Below are 20,499 nucleotides of genomic sequence, written 5' to 3' on the forward strand. Positions count from 1 at the left end.
GATGGCTCGTGCCCACCCTGTCACCAAGCACCGCACATAACACTGTGGAGAGCTGGCTGCAGCACAGCCATGAGCACGGCTGTCATAGCATTCATGAGGAAGGTCTCCAAGCTACAGCTGACGTGCGCATACCTCTGCACTGCCGTCTTCCAAGGACACTTCTCCGGTCCTTGTACCCACCATCGAGTAGAGGCAAGGTCTGAGCCACTCCCCTGCCCCTGCATGATTTACGCTCCTGACCCTCCACGGCTGCCTTAAATGAAAACATGAATGGATCTTCAAAACACTCTCTTGGCGATAACTAGTTTCTCCTGATAGCTTCAGATTTGACAAGTGACGACCAAGGATACCCGAGAGAGGTACATTACATGGTATTACATGATGCTGATGCTGGCTATGCTCACCAGGTCCGGGCAGCTCCCTGGGGACAGCCCCCAGCACCAAGACCCTCTTCCCGCTGACGCTGAGCAGACGCTTGCTCCATCCATCCCCCGCTGAGCTCTCCCGTGTGGCTGAACCCCCAGCTACCATCTGACAGTGCTGCTGGGATCACTCGCACCCTGCAGCCTTGGAGCCGTTTTCTGAACCGCGTACCCTCACCAGCAGAAGGAAAAGATCATCTCCAGCCCCACACACCCGGGAAGCCCTCTGACCGTGGCTCCTGTCAACCCAGCTCCCAGCTGAGCCCCGCGGGGCCGGGGCAGAGGCCGGCCCTCGCAGCAGCCTGGGCGGGAGAGCTGCAGGATGGGCTGCACCAGGCTCTGCAGAGAAGTGCAGGTTTGCGCTTCCCAGCTGTCGCCTGCTTTTTGCAGCACAAGGCAGTTCTGGGCCAGCACTCGGAGAGTTACTGATTTGCAGGAAAGGTGCAAACAATGATCTTGGGTCACACTTTGTAATGGCCTGATGCAAACTTTGCAATGGCCTGATGCAAACTTTGCAACAAGACCCTGGAGGAGACAAGCGGGAGCATCCTGAAACCACAGGACACTCTCCCAGAGCCAGGCAGAGGGGAGCAGCATAGCTCCTGGGGCAGCCCTGGAGCATGTCCATCCCAGCATCGGCCAAACCGGCACCCTAGGGCACACAGTGGGTCTGAGGGCAGTGAGGTACCAACAGTGTAGTGCCACACACAGGCTCAGCCAGCCCTTCCCGGCAGTCAGCATCAGCAGCCTCCCTGGAGATCAGCTCGCCTGCCCACAGTTCGGTGTGAGGGGCCCAGGACCAGCTCAGCACCTCTGCATTGCACTGCGCTTCCAGCCCCCAGCACTGCTCCGTGGGAACCGGGCATCCGCACAGCCACAATGCCAACGCGCCCAGAGGAAATCCAGTCCCACGACTCATAACTGCACATGCGCCAGCCGCACGCCCCGCCATGCTCTTGGTGCTTGTGCTGAGGGGGTTCGGCACCCCGGCACCGCCCGCCCTTACCCCACACCCCATCTCTACCCCGGGGTTCACGGCATCGGCTCACAGGTCCCATGGGAACCGCGGAGCTGCTCTCCCGCCCTCCGGTTTCCAGCTCTGCGCAGTGCGAGTGTCTGGGGCCAGGGAGCCTCCGAAGCTCTATTTTTATTGTCAAATACTGCAGCATACTTTTCTCCATCTCCTCTGGGGCCTTCCCTTCCTTTCTGCATTTTTTCCCCTCCTATCTTTCCTTTTAAAAATTCCTATAAAGAAATAAAAAAATGCACAGCTGTTCTGGACGATGTAAATAGGAGGCTGTGGACTAGCCTGCTCCTTCCCAAGGCGGATCTGAATCAGCCGCCTGCAAACCGTGCTCACAGGAATCTGCAGCTTTCTGCTTCTCCCTGCTTTCTGCAAACCACCACCCCAGGTCAGGAAGCCAGACTTGTTTGCACAAAGTTCCATAGTGAGATCAATAAGGTGCTATTTTTACTGATTTCTGTGAAAACACCTTAATGCTCTGACAATAAAAGAGCCCTCAGGAAGCAGCTACCACTCCCTGCTTCGGCACCTCCACCCACGCTGGGACCCCACCATCACGGGGGCCAGAGCTCAGCTGGCCGCCCCAGGGAGCCTCCTCAGTGACCACTGCCATCTGCACACCCGCCCCTAGCAGGCACCAAGGCGGATGGCATCTTTTTTTTTAATCTTTGCTGACAATTACAGGCAGTCAACTCAAAAGCCACCATCAGATCGGCATTAAGTGGCCCAGCCGTGGATACTTCACGCACAGCGCTGAGGACCAAGACTAAAGACGGCAACTGCTCCATGCCAGAAGCAAGGAGCACTGTGCCGGTCGCAGCTGGGGAGGAGGGAGGAGCAGGGCACGAACATGCCCCATCTGCAGGCGTAAGTACGTTGTTTCTCTTCTGCTTGGATGCTGCTTCATGAACGCTCTTTGCTAACTCGGTCCTGGCATCTTTCAGCCACTCCAGATCTGAAGGCTTTGACTGCACCAAGCTCCGGGTGAGCAGGACCTGGAAACACAGCAGGGATCCTCCTCCCACCGAAATCCCTGGGATACCTCCGCAGGGACCTCGGGAGACACGGCTGTTGGTCCTTCCAGTGATATGGAAGTGCCAAGCGTCCCTGGAGAGCCGGAGCACGCGCAGAGAGGCACTCACTACAACCAAGGCCAAGCCTGACGCCAGATACAGCTGCCGACGCCATCTGGTCCCATGGATTCAGCTCAGTGGGTATTTGTCTTTTCACAGACACGTATAATGAGCTTTTGAATTTTAAAGCGATAGGTAAGCATAGTGTAATTTTAAAACCAATTAAAAGAATGTACTGAATAAGAGTTAGGCTTTCCCTTAGGGCAAAGGGTTTATTTTAATTAAAAAAAACCATCAAGATGAGCACTTGAAAAAGTAAACATTTAAGAAATGTATATTCACACAAAGATCACGTGTCTCTCACAGCAATCACACAAATGAACACCATCCTTCCTCATCAATGCCAAAGCAACTTCCTATTGCACTACCTTTTTAAGGGGGCAATTTTAACAGACTAAAGAGAAGCCTGGCATAGTAAAAAAAAACAACAAAAAAACCAAAAAACCAAACAAAACCCCCACCTTTTTTAAAAAAAGCCCTTTTTAATAGCAAGGCCTTCACTGAAGTTGAACAAACAACTCAAGACTGGATGTCTTTTGAAAAGCTCATCCAGGAGTTCATAGGCATGATTCATGAAACACTAGGTGAAATTCTACAGTCGGTCTCATGAAAAGGCTCGGCGCCGATAATCAGTTCCCCTTGACCTTCAAATTTATGAGTCTGCAAAAAGTTAGCTTTGTAGCTTACAGATGCAGCATCTGTCTCCCCAGCTAGGGATGGCTGCAGCCAGCACCACGGCAAATTTCTGTCTCCCCACAAGGACACATTTCCACATGAACCGGTATAAATGTGAAACAGGGCCTGTAAAAGCACCCACAGGCCAAATTCAGTATTAACCCTGAAGTTGCTTATTGCTGCAAATTACTAATCTGATGTCTCTTAGCAGATATGGAAACGGCTGAAGTGAAAGGATAAGGAGAAAAGGAGTGGAAAATTAACTTCCCCAAGCCTTTTCTTCCAGCAGAGACTGAAGAAAGCACTTTGCTCACCCCATGACACTGCCGGCGGCTGCAGCATCGCCCCCGGTCCTGTTCATTCGTTCTGCGTGGTCACCAACGCCACACAGGACAGCATTTCCCGGCTCTCCCTGGGCTGCGAGACCAAAGGGGGTTATGACTTACAGCCTCATACAGGGGATATTTGAGGAAAGAAAAGGGAGCTGCAGCGCTCCAGATCTAAATCAAGAAGAAAACAGAATGTGCTTTTTTATGGCAGGATCTACACAGAAATTCAGGGGTGGGAGGAATCCATTCCCACACCCAAAAAATTAGTTTTGCTGGTTTGTTTTCTTCTTGGAGGCAAACAGCAGCAGCAGCGGAGGGGACGGGGGCCCTGCTCATCTCCATGCATTCATCCCTGCAGACCCCGGGTGACGGGACGGGTGCCACGGGGCAGGGAACGGGGCTGGCTGTGGCACGGCGGCGCAGTGGGCAGGAGGGAAGCCCAGGCTGACCAGACAGCCCCCAACCCACAGCCATGACGGAACCACAGCAAGACTCTCGCGTGCAATGCCAGGGACGCTCCCCAAGGCAGCTGCCCCCGCCAGCCCCGGCTGCCGCCCAGCCCATCCTGCACGGCCGCTGCCCGAAGCCCTTTCTAAGGAACTTCTCCATCTGCTTCCTGGGGCTGGAGAAAGCTGCTGCTGTAAGACAGTTGGTTTCAATTCCTCACCAATTTCTCCACGCCAAGGGGAACCACCTGGGGCACAAACTCATCACCCAGCCATAATTCTCACCCACGCTTGGGTGGCTCGAGAGATTTCCAAAACAGCCATAAAGCACATTTGATCCCAGCAGTGAGGGGCCATAGGAAGCCCCACTCACCAGCCCTTATGGCTCACGTTGGGGAGGAGCAAGAAGAACAGATCAGACGCTGTAATGTTCCACTCATCTTAGTGCCGGGTTTCAGCGGTGGATCTGCTGGTACCACCGCTGTCCTGTGCACGCACACTTCCACCATAAACCATTTCATGGGAGCTCCAACTGCTACAAGTTTGTTGGGTTTTGTCCTCATTTTGATGGCGCATGGTGATGGTGAAGGCTAGGCAAAGGCTAGCTCTGCCATGGATGACCTGCCTGCCCCGAGCCCTGGGGGGAGGCACACCTCCCTGCTTCACCCCGGTTTAGACAAAGACAAGCTGTTCTGTCTAAGCCCGAGACCTGCGCTGTCCCTGACCCGGCTGCTGCCCACGGGAAGGCTCTGCTCTGCGGTCGGCGAGCGCGGTGCCGACCTCCTGCAGAGACACCTCCTGCCAAAGGCCTTCCCGGCAGCGTCACTGACACCAGCCACCGCTCAGGGAAACCTGATCTTTTTGCCATTTTAAACTGTATGTGAATCAGTAACGCTGCCCACATTCATTTCTAAATATAAGAGAAACCTGAAGTTGTAAGCACAGTCTGGCTCAGCAGTTCACGAGGGTTGGATCCGAACACGAGTGTTTGAGTGGAGTGGTGCCGCTACCAGCAGGAGGCCAGAGCCTCGAGGGGCAGCCCAGAACAGGAGGGGATTTGACCACGGACACGTTTCCATTTGACACCGAGTTTACAGACCGCCTGAACGCTGGGACTGTCGAAGATGGTTTAATCACCTGCGATTCAGAGAAAGATATGGAGTCACAGGTTTGCAAAGCATCCTGGTAATCGATGGCATGGGAGATCCCCAAGGGGGGTGACGCTTCCAGCACCCACCGGGCCGGCCGAGCAGGAACCCCCGGCACACACTCACCTCTGATGAGGCTTCCAGCACCAACAACTAATGAAGACGTGCCAGGACAAAGTAAAACCACCGACAATATATCACCGCATTATGAGACACGAGGTCGACAGCTGAGTGGCTTCAGTCACTGAGGAGATAATGGATGCTGGATGGCATCCAAAAATTTGAATCCCTCCCAGCTCCAGAGAGCTCTTAAACCAAGCAAGTTTTGCCATCTGTCACAGCCCCGCCGCCTCGACCCAGAACTGACACAGCCTGAAATCGCCCTTGTGAGAAGAAAACAGGACCCATTGCTCTGCTAGCTCGCGAGATGATGCACACCGGCACGAAAAGCATAAGCAGAGGACCTGGCATGTCAGAGCTACTGCGCCATGGGGCACCCAATCCCCAGCCTATTTTTATCGGTGGGCAGCAATGCTCTTTAACCGATGCTCTAACGCAATAGTGCCAAATGTGTGCGCCATGAGACAGCTCTGGCTTATCTGCTGTACTTGGGTGGCTAGCAGGACATATTCACATGCCCCAGAACCTATGCCAAACTTCTACTAATAAAAGAGTCAGTCACCAGCTCTTGTGACTGCAGCGAACTTTCCAAATGCCAGAGCAAAACTGGTGCAGAGAGGTCCCCTTGCGTCAGCCTCTGATTTAGAGCCTTACCCTTCTGTTTCCTAATTATTCCTGGATTATCAGTTTTGCATAGGTTAACGCTGACAACTGTAACAGCCACCATGGGCTTTGCTCAGTGAACCTCTTAACAGTGGGAGAAGAAGGAGGAATTGGGAGAGGAGAAGGAAAGATGTTGAAAGTGAAACATAACGGATTACAACTTTTTGCACGGAGAAATACACAGAGAAAGGAGCACTGGCATTTTGTGAAGGCAAGGAAAAGGCAGTCACATTGCAAAGGAATGACAATAAGCGAATGGAAAGAGGAAGAAGACCACAAATGTCACTCATTTCCCCCAAGGAGTAGCAAACACATTCATAAGGGCACTAATAAATTATTAAGCATTTGTTTCCTCATTACTACACCTATTTCATACATGGTTTTGCCAAGTCTGAGAACCATTAGATGGGACTGGCAGAGGACAGCTGCCGCTGCTCCACCCCAAGTGTGTTTTCTCAAAACAGTTCTTCAAATGCATGTCTCATGCATGTCTGGACAGACAGACTCCCGCAGGGCTGCAGCTGGGGGATGGAAATGCCGCCTGCTAGTTCAGGGGATGAAATGGTCTGTTTGATAAGGGCACAGAGAGCAGGGGTGGTTCTGCTGGAGGGGCCAAGGCCTGGAATGGTAGCGAAAAGACCAAAGAAGGGAACAGCTCGCATTTCTTTTTGGGTCAAGTATAACCCCTGGGCTACAGCTGACACAGAAACTGAGCTGGGAGTCAGGCTACAGATTCTCCAACGCAGACCAACAAGCATGAACACAGGGCTTTGCACGGCTATGGGGTGATGGAAACCCAACACCACTGACAAGGAACCACTCCAGGAAAAGTCAGCCATAGTGGTCCCAGACCTGCACCAGGAACAACTACCAGCTCGCTGGTAATAACAAGACCTGTTTGCTCCCGCACATTTTGGTGCTCAGATCAGACCCATGGGTATGCCAGTGCGGAGCACAAAGGCACTTGTAGCAAACACCACAGCCTCTCTCTTGCCATCGTATCGTTTCAGAGGTAGGGAGAGGTTTCTGAGGGCTGCTGGGCAGCTGCAGGGTGGCTACACACCAGGGCCAGTGCTCAAAGGAGCCCCACAATGTCAACACCAAGCTCTGCCATGGTGTGACCCGACACCTTCTCTCCTCCCGAGCACCCAGAACCGCAGGACCCGATGCCTCAGGCATGAGGGAAACGCATGCTTGAAAGGTCTGGGCAAGACCGTGTTAAAACAGGCACAAGAAGGTCCAAGGGGAAAGTAAGAAGAGCCACAGGCAGCATGCAACACGCAAGAGAAAATAATTAAAAAGTATTCTGGGAACAACGTGGCAGGTATGAGATTAAAAACCAAAGCTTTCAGCTATTTCTTTGAAGATTTTAGTTTGCATTTGGGAAGGCTGCCAAAATCCATAGCGCATGTGAGCACGACACCAGTGACTGCACCAGAAGACCTTTTAAAGCAATGTCCTACATGAGTCCTACCTTAGCAACCTGCCAGTGGTGCCCCGGGACCTCCTGGCCTCTAACAGCATGTGGTCCTAAGAGCACATTCACCACGATTAGGTACCCCGACAAGAGCCTCCATTCTCGGCTGTCAAGACTTCAAAGCAGCACAATCTACTTGCCTTTAACAAAATACGAAATACTTACCCATTAATATACTCAACAGCTTTTGAACTCTAGAGTTTACTCCAACGATTCGGTAGAGCCCTTGCTCATTGATCCCTAGGAAAAATAAAGAGCTTATTAGGAAAATGTCAAAAGAGTTACTAACATTTCTTTCATTTCTTTGGCTTCTCTAATAGCAAAAATAATTAAACTCTCTCACCAACTACCTACAAAATTATAGAAGAGGGTAAAATTTGGGTTTGATGTCATCCGGTCGCTAACAAGATAGCCCATCTGTATATAAATAGTCTTTGCAACGGAATTAGGGGAAGGATTGAAATGCAGATCTATTTGTTGTCCCACACGAGAGGAAATGCTTTGCAGTGGTACCGCACGAAGGGGTGCTCCAGTGAAGTCCCCAGCTTCGGTCCCTTCCCCCATTTAGCACGTCCAGTGCATTATTTCCTAATAATTTCTGCCCCTGATGTTTGCTGAACCCCCGCTAACCCTGGCCACAGAGCAAACGTATGTCTCAGCAAAGGCATGAGCCTGGGCATATTACAGGGTTTATCTAATGCGGGTCTCTGAGGGTTAATTAATCATTTTTGTTCATGAAAAGAGCAGGTAAGCAATTGCTATGCTACAAACAGCTGCAAGGCCGTCCCCCAGAACAAGACCATCTGGTGAACTGCTCTACCTCTTGTTTCGACAGCATGTATGCATTTCTTGATAATGCTGAAGCCGATATTATCCAACTGGGCAGCTGAAAGGGAAGAGAAAAGAGAAGTGATAAACACCTAGCAGAGGGATGGCTTCATGCTGAGCACAACGCTCAGCCCGCAGCCGCCGCTGACATTCACAGCAATACTGTACCACTGCTCAAACAAGGGGGGGAGGAAGGAGAAGGAGATAAATTAGGTGCTCATGGAGGAAAAGCACGAGTACAGTAGCTTGTACCAGGTGTAACCCAGGCAAGCGCAGAACACTAATCCGTCATTTCAGCCTCCGCATCCCTCTGAACTGGTACCTCCCACACCTGCCAAGCAGCAGAGCCCTGGGCTATGTCAGAGATTTACGCCTGCAGCTGGTCAAAACATTAATTTAGGATGAAGGTGAGATAACCCAAAGAGACCTTTGTCTTTGACAACAGGTTGTTTGGAAAAAAAGGGAATCTTATATGACACAACAAATCCTTGAAAGCGGCACGTGAGGCAGCTTGCTTGATGAGTCCCGGGTAATTCCTATAAATCCTGTCAGCTCTCCACCCAGCTAACCAAGCCATCTATGTGCTGGAGAGATGTCTTCATCTCCAGGCCATCTCCATCACCCCATACTTGGGACTGCCTGCATATGTGGGGTACAGAACTGACCTCCCAGGCTTTGCCTGGGGCAGCAGGGCAGGGGCTTTCAGTGCCTTGGATTTCTTCTTGGGGCTTTTGAGGTGGCTTTGTGCAGATGCAGGTTTTTTTCAAGGACAAGCCATATGACAGTTTAGAGCATTAAAAAGTGATGGTAAAAGGAGAACTGGGAAAGAAATGAGTGGAAGAGAGAAGCAGGAGATAACTGTGAGCAGCAATAGCTTTCTGTGAAGGAAAATGGAGCAAAGAAATCAAAAAAAAGGTAAAAGCATGGAGGCAAAAACATAACACGAAGAGGAGAGAGCTGACGGCATGTGGCAGTGGAAGTGCAACAGGGACTGGGAGATGGGAACGCACTTCAGGTGAAATCTCTGTCCAAAGTGTCTCCTGTGCCCAGCGGGAGGGGACCCGTCCCGGGGGAGCCAGCCAGCGCCAGCCCCGGCCCCCACCCATGCTTGCACCCTGCCTACACCACACTTGAGGCAGACACTCCTGCCCCCCCGGCAATGCAAAAGCCCAGCTAAACAATATTGTCTCATGAACACTATACATTACATCCCATTTACCCTCACTTTATGCACAGTTCAAGAACAGCCCCTTCTTTTATTAGCACAAATGAAATATTTATTTGGTGCAAATTAGGATGTCCTGAAGGCAGCTGACTCTGCACGAGAGTAAGATCTAAAACATTCAAGTTAATGGAATGTAAAACTCAATTAACTCATGCCGTTGCAGGTTTTCACATTTAATTTCAAGGAACTACTAATACGCGGATCCAAATACCTGCTGGAATAATTCATCCCTTTTAGTCAGCTTTCCACCACTGCGTGGGAAACACTGCCTGCAGACAGCTCTTTGTTAAGGAACACTACTTCCTCCCTGTATAAAGGTTTGGGAAACCTTTCATATGGCAGAAGCCCCACAGAGAAGGGTGTGCAAAGTCACCCTGGGCTCCAGGGCTGGGATGAGCATCCTGGGCAGAGGCCGCGGGAGGCAGGGCACGCAGCCTGCCCGCCTCCCTCGTGCCACCTCGAGCCAAACCTCCGCTGCCGGCCTTTTGTCCCAGCTGATCCTCAAGCTGCGGGGATGCATCTGCCCCTGCCGCCATCCCGCCTCCCGTGGCAGCACGGACCCAGCAGACAGGAGAGGCATCACCAGGGACTGGGGTAGAGCCACCAAACCGCTCTGGTCCCCAGCTGCCACAGGGAATGTGCAGGATTTTCCCAGCAGCACCTGACAGAGGATCGTACAGCACGGCTGCGTACAGCACGACTGCGCGGTTTAAGATGTTGAACTCTGAAAGGTAGAAAAGGCGTAGCGTTAGCTTAAAAGCAGATGACTTTACATCTGCACAGACTTGAAGGAATGCCGTGTTGCAAGAGACACAAAACTGCTTTTTATCGAGAGCACAGCAGGAAGGGATCAGAGCCCAGGGCTGGCAGTGTCCTCACAGCAAGGCACATGCAACTTTATTCCTTTGCATTCCTCCTGATCACATCGCTTATTTAAACACAGATTCACTGCTGGTGCATGGTAAGCTGCCAGCTCACTGGCTGCCTATGGCTTGCATGGTGCAGTCCCTTACTAATCACTTCTTATGAGTTCTCTGCTGGTGGTGTTTCTTGTGTGATGAATGGCACAAGAACCTGAAACAGTGAAACAGTAAAACAGCTCTATTCTATTTTTCTGGGCAAGCATACTGAAGTGCTGAGCCAACATAAGCACACGAGTTGCAGGATGCCTGTGCCATAGGATGTGCGAATATCCAGAGGCTCCAGGGCCCTTTGCTAGGCACCTGGAGGGCTCTCCAGCACCGCTCCCAACCGCTCTCCAACCACGGATGCACCATAAAATCAATGTGCCATCAATCAGTGGGGCACAGCCTACCGTACCATCGATCACTGATAAACACAAGCACAAGGCTACCTGAGAAGCAAGAAACCTCAGTGTAGGAACCCTTTTGTACAGGCAAACCCGGTTCAGGAGGCCTTATTAGCCATGGCTTAGTACTGGCCCTAACCCTGATCTTTCAGTATCCCTGTACGGTGTTGTCCAGCCAACACGGAACACCATTTCAGGCTCTCTGCCACACACTTTAAGTGTCAACCCACTCCATAAACCAGCAGTTTTCCCTCAGTCCCTCGCATGCTTGAACTTGAGCAGAAGACACCTACAAACGCGTGCCCTCTGCCTGCAGAGCCCACCACTCCACCTCTGAGGAAGAGGTCGGGACTGCACCTTTCCACAGCGCTCGGCAATAGCAGAGGTAAGAAACAGGAGCAGGCCTTCCGGATGGAAGTGACCAAGCATAATCCTCCCAAGTAGATGAGTAAGCTCTTCCACTCGTTGCTGAGCTCTGGACCAGGAAAGGTCGGGGATTTATTTGCAGTAGTTATATCCAGAAATAATATCTGATCAAATATCCAAAGTGCCTTTATTCATCCTTAAATTTAACTTTTAATGAGCCTTGTAAAAGCTTGATTTCCCCTCTCACAGAAGCAGCTTCTCTTTATCTTATTCATTTACCCAATGACTCAGTTCAGCAACAGCACAGATCACAGTCAGATCTGTAACTATTGCTGTCCTGGTCCTTACACTTGCTCCATTCGCCCCAGCAGCACACCAGTCCACAGCCCTGAGCTTTGGTTCAGCAGCTTAGACCCCACTTAGCTTCTGTTTGACAGCTGCTGCAGGTCAGGAAGCGGGGAGAAAGGAAGGGGCAACCGATGATCTTTCGGGGCCAGAGAGAGCGATGCTGTTTGACTGTGCCCATAGGAAATGCAGGGGCTTCGGCCAGACCGAGTCTGGCCAGCTACGGCCCCATCCTCCTTCCCGCTCTCCTCCATGCCCTGACAGGAGGACTAGCACAGTGACAGGTTCAGCAAGATTAAGAAAAAGGAAAAAAAAGGAAAAAAAGCGCTCCATCAAAACCCCACCAAACTCAAGTCTTCAGCCGCTGGCCTCAATGAGAGCTGCTACTGCAGCAAAGCAGAGGCAGGAACATGTGTATGAGAGGGACGGGACCCACAGCCCATGCTCAGATGGATTTAAATCGTTGCAGAGCTGCCTCCTGCCATCAGCTGGGGTCAGGAAACAAGAGAGGGAAGGCAGTGGGGAAGAGCAAACTCTCAGGGCTGACACAGAAAAGCATGGCCAACATGCTTCTCGGCTCTTCACAACAGGCATCCCTAATCCCCATCTTATATGTTTAAAACAGCCTCTCAGTCGTAACAGGGAGTGGGTTTACCAACTCTTTTATTATCAGAGGCAGTATTTTCCTCTGTTCATGCATTCAAATGTGTTGCAGGGGCAAAGGCCTGCTTCCTGCTATTCCCCCTCTCTTGTGGCTCTCATTCCCCAGGGGAAAGATGTGCAACACAGCTCCAGGCCAAGATACTTGTCACAGGCTCGTCATGCAAGATGAGCATTTCAATGCACAACCGAGATGCAGCATTATACTGTAATCTAGCAGAGAAATATTTTACATCAGCAAAGGTGATACACATCACTTGTATCACAGCTGTTGCACACACACACAGATATGTCTATATCTGACCTTTGTGTAGCATCATATTTCCAGTGCTGCTAAGCTGGCCTCATCCTGTTCTACTTTTTCCTAGCAGATTATTTCTATTTAATCCATTAATTCCTTTACTTTATGCTGATATGGTATATCAGAGCATCAGTAAGGGGGCAAGAAGACTGAATCAGCTCTGTTCAGCTTCAGACAACCTTGCTGACTCCAGCTGTGTGTGTGTGGGTCATGGCGCTGCAAGGTCAAAGCACGCTCTTCTGCATACCCCTCCACACGTTTCTGTGCCGTGTAATGAAGTGCCACGACGATTATTGTTACGAACTCTTTCAGAGACTTTATGGAATTAAGAGCCACAGAGAAAGGGAGAAACCAAGAAGCAGAGACCAGAGAGAAATGAGGTTTCAAGTCTCAAACTACCAGTGAGCTGCCAAGATTGGGAAATGAAGATTGCTGGAGAGGGCCAGGCCACCCAGATTACAGCACCAGCAGACGGGGCAGTCAAGGGACTCAAGGTCTGTGAAGAGTTTATGAAAATAAACACAGCTTTTGATGGGGTCCCAAACTAACAGGGAACCAAGTGGATATGGAAAAAGGAGAGGGAAATGGTGGAGAGGGGAAGGGAAAGGAGTTCTTCTGTGCTTTTCCATGCAATATGCACAAACGGCTTAGAGGATTTGTTTCCACAGAGCAGGGCAAGTCCTCCTGGTTTGCAAACTGGTGCATCTAAATTCATCTGGCTCTAGCAGCTCACTGACACCCGCTCGCCCCCACCGCTCAGGCACTGCTTCCTCCAGATTAAGATAAATCACCCCGTAGGCCGATGGCCATCTGGCCACACAGCAGGATGTAAAACCCAAAAGCTCTGTAAAATTAGATAGCGCCCAAAAGGCAGACCTCACTATAGCACTGCGAGCCTCTCTCAGACTAACGTAAGTACGGGTGGAAGCGGAGATATACAGGTTTTTAGGGTCAGGAATTGCATCCAGACTCCACTCAATCATTGTGCTCATTTCAAGTCCTTATAGGAAACTCCTGTATCAAGGGCTGCGTGGCAAAAAGCCAGTCTCCAAATCAATTTTAAGCGTAGCTGGTGAGGCAAGCAGTTCACTACAGACATGGTTTTAATGAAGGCTAAAGCAGAGTCAGATGTCTGAACATACCAGCAGCAGCCCCAGTCAGAGATGTATGTGAAAATAATTGGCACCAGACGGTTCAGGAGCGCTGCTATGTAAGCAGCCTTCAGCCAAGGGTCCCAACACACTCCCCAAAGCAGGGGGAGGAGAGAAAAAGGAGGACTGGAAAAGGAAAACAGAGTAGAAAAGGAGGATTGTTCTCATTTTTAATACAGACCATCAAAACAGAAGAGGTACTAAAAGATAAGAAACTTTGTCAAAGCCTCCTCAGCTGATCAAACCCCAGCTTCGTACTTGTCTGGTGAAGTTGCACAGGGAAAAAATTGGCATTTGGTGTCTTCATCAAAGTCTCGCTACGTTTTGCCAAATGCTGAGCTGCTTCAGAGAGGCACGACCGAAGCGCAGGCTGCAGTGACTACCAGCACTACAAACAAACAACTTTCCAAAGCAGCACAGGCAGCCCAGGGCTGGGCTGGGAACTGACACGGGAGGCAACCGTGGGAGCTGCCGCCAGCCTGGGGACAAACCGGCTTTCTCCTCAAAGCCACCAGCCTCCAGCACACCCCACATGGGCATCCAGCTAGGGATCTGTCTAGCGGCTGGCAAGGCAATACGCCCACATGCCGTGGCCAAAGAGCAGCAGCAGTCAGCAGAACTGCTCAGCCCATGCTCGTGGGCAGCACGTCCTGCCGGGCTGCGCCGCAGGACCACCGCCCACCCTCCCAGACGAGCATCACCCCGCCAGCTCAGCGCCCGATGGAGTGAGGCATTCCCCTCTGACACGTACACCCATCTCGGATTAAGCCCAGGAAAATAACCTATTTATATGCCAGCAGCGGCCACAGCAGGCAGCTCCATGCTGCCTGCAGCCCCATGCTGCCTGCAGGCCAGCCTGGTCCTGCCCACACCTCTGCTAAAGCGGGCCCTCGATGAGGCTGTGCACAACTAACCACAGGCAGGAGCCCAGGCTCAGGGGGCAGAAACAGTCTGGCAGTGAAGAGCCCGGGCGGAGCAGCGTCACCCGGACAGCCCTTACCCAAGGAAACCCTAAAGAGGCATTTAGGAGCCCCGACCTGGGATCTGTTGCAAGCTTGGCAGCTGAAGACCGGGAGCAGACAATACAAATAACCCTGGGAAAATCACAGACACACTTGACTTGAGCTCTTACCATCTCTAAAAGAGCCGCCATTACTTTGCAGGATGACTCCAGCGTAAGTCACAGCCCCAGGAGGATTTCTGGCTGACAGCACGTAAGATGGGAAGGTCACGATTTGACAAGCGCTTCTTTCAGAAGCGGTAATTACTTCAGCAATCCTTCATCCCACCCCATCCCTAATGTTTTCCCTGTTTTTGCATCACCCCTCTACAAAGTTTAGAAAATGGCTATTTTAAGATGTTTCTTGAGCCAAATCACCACGTACTGTCCTGGCAGAGCCAGAGGTTGTGGGCAGGGAACACAGAGCAGTGACGGTTCATGGCCAGGCTAGGACAGAGTTGAGCAAGTCGTGTTGTCTGTGCCTCAAAAAATTCATTTCGCCCCTCTCTAAAATGGAGAAAAGATGGAGCTGTTCTACGCAGACTTCATATCCAGCTGGGGCATTAACCATACTGTCCTTCGCAAGCATTTAACTCTGCGAGGATCATCTGGGTTGCATAAAGCCAAGAGGAATACAAATGGGACGAGATGGATGTGCAGCTGACGACATGGAGGACCAAGAGGGAAGGGAGAAGCCACATCGGAGAGAGCAGAGAGGAGGAAGAGACTGTTTTGTGCAAGGGCTGAAAATGGGTGCGAGGAACATTATTTGCAAATTATACCTCTTATTATGAGAAAAATGCTTCTACTCAAGAGGAAAATGCCCTGTCTGAGGCAGCATAAAAATGAACTATTTACTAACCGTCAACCCAGGCTGAGCTCCCGCATGACCAATGACTTTGGGGGAAGGAGGGAAGGGATCAGAGTTTTGAGTATTGCAATTATGGCAATTCAAACCTACTGGGAAATGGCTCAATTAAGGGTTTTGAAACGCAGGACATAAGAGCCAGGACCAGGTGCAACCACTCCTCTAGGAAGAAAAACAAGTGCTTTCTTGACTCAAGTCTTTGATTGCCCGAACTACAATAAAAACAGCTTTTTTTTTAGGGGCTCTTGTTGACAATCCTGATTAGGTGGGACCTGCCTACTCTATATATTTTTGCTCCAGTTTCCCTTTGGAAAAGGCACATTCATCCTCCACATTCTGGTTCAGAAAGGAGAGCTGGTTGGTCCAAGATGCCACCTGCACTCCTTGGCTCTGATAAGCAAAAGGAGCCAGTCCCGAGGCACGCCAGCATGCCCTGCGCCATTGCTGCGGCCCGGGGACACCAGGGTGCAGGGCAGGCAGGAGGGGATGCACCCCGAAGTGCCAAGGCAATGGCTCGGCACCGCTCTCCATGGCCCCAAGTCCCACCACCAAGTTTCTGCACCAGTTCCCTGCTGGGCACCAGAGCCAGCTCCTCCCCAGGGCCACCCTGCAGTCCCCACGCCGAGCCCCATCACCCCGCACCCCTGGCCCAGGGGAGCAGAGCCCAGTCCCGTGTCCCCACCGCCGGCGGCTCAGCCTCTCGTGCTGACCCACCAAAGTCTGCACACCACAAAGCACAGCCACCTTCTCAAGGGTCTGGCTTGAAACAAAATACTTACTGCCTTCACTTTGGTTGTCCTTGTTCGAGTTGTATACCTGGAAAACACAAGAAGAAAGTCTTATGAAGACCCCGGCTCCACCTGGGAAGGGACTGCTGACACGTCTGGTGTCACCCTGACTGGTGACAGCTGTCAGGAGGACCTGCCTCGACCTCCCCCAGCAGCATGATCCCCAAAGACCACCACAGCCTTCTATATTCAAAACATCAGGTTGCCACAGCTTTGGAGTTGTATTAAAATAACAACTAGGACAGTTCTTAAAACAAGAGAATGCAAACGGGATGGACTAGGTAAAAACAGAAACTGAAGGGGCTTTTAAACAAAGCAAAGGTGGGCATTCCTCTCCTCTATGCTCTTCTCAAAGACGCACATAAAGGATATAAACTTAGAGCAAAGCAGACAATATTTCCTTTACATCTTACGGGCATTACAGTAACATCTGGTAGGTGCAACTCAGGCAAGGAGTAGGAAGCCACCCTCACTCACAAGTACTTACAGCCTGAATGAACGAGTCAGGCAAAGAGTAAGAGAGGAAAAGAAATGTCATTAATTTAGAGAGGACCTGAAATGCAGAAGGATGAGGCAATGCACGTAGCACTGCCTGCGACAGAGCCACCTTCTGAGCCAATGCTGTGGCAACTCTCCTGTCTTCAAATACCAGTGCTCTTCCTCCTGTCCCAATCACTACTACAGCCTGGCTACTTTAGATTAAAGTAATGTTTCAGTGGATACAATAAAAAAGGGAAAAACAATGGCAGAAGGTTTTAATCACAGTTTGAGGACGATTTAAAAGCCTCGTATAATGAAAACTGCAGCTGTAAGAAGAGCAGCCTTCAGACAGGTTGTATTTCTCTAGCTCAACAGAGTAAAATGTTTTAAAATAATCCCTTGTCAACCCAGAGCCCCAACAGACACACACACCCCTCGGTGCTCCATCAGCATCCCAAGCGGGAGCCAAGCATGGCAGCATCCATTGAAACAGGAAAAAAGGCCTGTGTAGGCTGTTAAACAAAGCCAGCGGCGTGCACACCCTTCCTCTGCTGGGAACAAAGCTGGGAGCCCCCTTCCACCGGGAGCGAAGCATGGGGAACTGATTTCATCACATGCTACCTCCAGAAATAGCAAGTGGAGAAGGCAAGTTTCCAAAGGCGATGTTGATAGCAACACACAAGGCAGCAACAGCCGACACATCCGAGGGGAGCGGGGAGGAGGAGAGGCTCTGATCTGCAATCAGGCAGGCAAGTGTTTCTCAACCTTTCCCACCGCAGGCTCCCAATGAATGATATTAACACTAAGGACAGAGATTCAGAAGCTGCCCTGGGTGCAAGGGTTTGTGTGCTTCCAGTGGGGTCCCTGCTGTCGGGATTTCCCCCAAGAGCTCCAGCAGAAGCACGAGGCCAGAAAGCTGACAGTATAATGCCCTCAAGGATCGGTGCCAGCAGCAGCCGGGCACGGACACTGCTGACCACAGCAGACCTCAGCACCGTGCTCACCCTGGGTGCCCCAACACCAGCCCGATACCTCCATTGCCCATACCAAAAAAAAAAACCACAAAAAGGCTGTGTGCCACATAGCACATCATTGTTAGGCCACGTAAACAGATGCCTTCCTTGGAGGTCATCAGAAACACAGGCTGTTCCTGTGCTCTCCTGCCTGTCGGCCATGGTGCCAGCCCTGCGGAAAGCCACCGAAGCTGCAGCTCCATGGACACCTCTGCGGCGGAAAAGCAACTGCAAGCAGCTCTCACCCTGCACGCCGGCTGCATGTGCCAGTCGGGGCGGTGAGCTGACCAAGGGAACTTAGTCAGCATTAAAGAATGAAATGACCCTGTTTGTCTCCTACAGGTTTATCTTTAACGGAGGGAGACCTGTCCCTCGACGCCATCCATCACAAGGCCACAGCCAGCTGCGCTGGCACCAGCCAGAGAGCCGCAGGACAGCATTAGCTGTCCACCCAGGACACGCTCAGGGAAGCACAAATGTAGCTCAAAACTGGGGGTCTGGGCAGAGACTGACCCCTCAACACTAATTCCCGCTCTTCCTGGAACGTTTCCCAAGGAGCACCTTCCCCCTCCCAGGGCACCTAGCTATGCAACGCAAGACAAGGTAGAGATTTTTGTTTGCAGGAGAAAATCTATCATCCCACATCTGGAAACTGGGGGATGATTCAGCAGCAAAAAGAGCTGTAGTCAGCAAGTGAGTTTTCCTCCAGGAACAGTGTTTATATCAAGAAAATAAAATAAGGGAAAAGAGGGAAGGAAACCAACAGCAGGCTCCTCTGCCAGTGGTGCTGTCTAGCAGCCCCGGCCATGAAGTCGACTTTCTCATTTTTTCTCTCCAACTTCAGTATCAGTGTTGAGGACGCATTGAAGGGACCAGAGAGACAGCTTGAGGTAACTCTGACTCCAAGGCTTGCAGATGCACGGCCCTTCCTCAGGATCCTACGCAGACTTCAAGCCCTGGCTCACCCCAGACATACAGGTTAACACCATATACAATAAAAGGGTGACTCGGCTCTTACAGCCTTGCTTTCCAGTTACTTGGGTTACTACCCAAGAGGTCCCCCCAGTCAGCACCCTGCTTTGCCCGAGGCTGCGGTCCCAGCCCGGCCACTGCCCTTGCTGAGCACACACCAGCTCCCGTGCCTGGGACACCAAAATATTTTCCAGTTCTTCTGGGTCAACCCAGCTTTCAGCCCCTTGCTCTGGCACCTAACACGCTTCCTGGCACAGATTCACTACCTGCTGTCCTTCTCCCAGTGGTTTCCTCTGCCACCCAGGCCTAAAGCACCAGTCATGCAGCTCAAGTTATGGTGCACAGCACATCAGCTACAGGGAAAAATGTGTCTGCCTGCATATTTGCTCTTCCAGTTTGGTTACATGAAACAATAGAGAGGTTGTTAATCATCAGAGACTGCTCTTTAAAAAAAGGGAAAAGGACAGACAAGGAAATACAATATGCTCATGCCATTAATTGCAAAGTATGCACACAGTGAAGAGGAAATTTCACGCAGAGGTCAACTATGCAACCATAAAACAAGGAGATACTGTCAACCTACATCCATCTTATTAAGGACAAACCTTTTATCCATTGTCAGTGTGTTAATCCATTAACACCACTCTATAACATCAAGGTTTTAACCAAGCCCCATTTCTGTAATATCATTTCCTTTTCCAAGAAAAACATTACTTTTAAAAAGAAATCCTTTCGCTATACTGCCTCAAGCCTTTTGAAGAGAGAGATTTTTTAGCATGAGAGAAAGTTTCCAAGTTTGAAGAAAGGTGTGCTGTGTAAGAGGTCCAAGAGCGAAGCTTCTCCAGTGCCATAAAGGCCATCTTCTGCCCCGCTGTCAAAAACGTGCCCTTAGGGCAGCCAGGCTGGGCTGGCCCAGCCCGCAGAGACCCCTCGGGGTCTTGGCACAGCAAAGGTCACTCCTGCCCAGCTTGGCTTTACAGATATTAATATTCCACTCTTTCCAAAGTAGCCTTGAAAATATGCAGGGCTTAAAGCACAAGGATGCATTTTAAGATTAGGCTTGACATGCTTCACAGTTGATGGACCAACCTTCTTCCCTGCGAAAGAGTGCTGAATTTTAAAGAGGTTCTTACTATTCATTATACCCAAGTCTCCATTGATTACTGACAAAAATAAAGCTACAGATTGTTCAGACAGGAGCATGTTTCCCCTGCACCATCCTCCTTCTAACTCCACCACACTGTTACACTGTCAATTCATCTTTACACAACCACAGAAAATGATAAATCCAATCACTTCTCGCAAGGGACGGAGGCAACGGAGGCCTTGCACTGCCTGGCGCTCCCCATGCACAGCGTGCTCTCTGAGCTGCCCAACTCTGGTGAACAAGCTCTGCAACCCAGTCCAGCACAGAAGAGCTCAACACATAGAAAAACTCAGCACAGCTGGGGGAACCTCCAGTAACCCCCATAGCTACTGGGTTGCTCCATCTCTGGATCTGTGTTCAGACAACAAAGATCTTTGGAGCTCTCTGTACACAGCTGCTCTTCCAGCAGAAGCTGTGAAGCCACCCCTGTTGTCCCAGGTCCACCCGGCAGCTCAAGCCCACCGCTGCCCATGGCCCTTGGGCAGAAGCACCGGTCTGCAAATGCAGCCAGCGTGGTGACCACGGCTGTTTCTCCTTCACCAGGTTTGAATCCAGCAGAGGCAACCATCCCACTGCTGCCTGCCAACTATAGAAAGCCTTTGGCTGCAA

General features: G+C 51.0%; 1 protein-coding gene across 8 annotated transcripts in view; it reads right to left on the minus strand.

Annotated features, from left to right (window-relative positions):
• Positions 1-20,499, minus strand: part of ARHGAP26 (Rho GTPase activating protein 26) — a 150,209-nt gene that overhangs the window by 69,487 nt on the left and 60,223 nt on the right. For all 8 annotated transcript variants that reach the window (XM_087753848.1, XM_087753845.1, XM_087753847.1 and 5 more), the window contains exons 12-14: positions 16,270-16,306; positions 8,258-8,323; positions 7,603-7,677 (exon numbers count right to left, since the gene is read on the minus strand). In XM_087753848.1, the coding sequence (XP_087609974.1) occupies positions 7,603-7,677; positions 8,258-8,323; positions 16,270-16,306 (178 nt within the window). The remainder of the gene's footprint in view (positions 1-7,602; positions 7,678-8,257; positions 8,324-16,269; positions 16,307-20,499) is intronic.

Source organism: Nipponia nippon, unplaced genomic scaffold (genome assembly GCF_047370975.1).
Source record: "Nipponia nippon isolate SJK-2023a ecotype South Korea unplaced genomic scaffold, ASM4737097v1 scaffold_17, whole genome shotgun sequence".
Lineage (NCBI taxonomy): Eukaryota > Metazoa > Chordata > Aves > Pelecaniformes > Threskiornithidae > Nipponia > Nipponia nippon.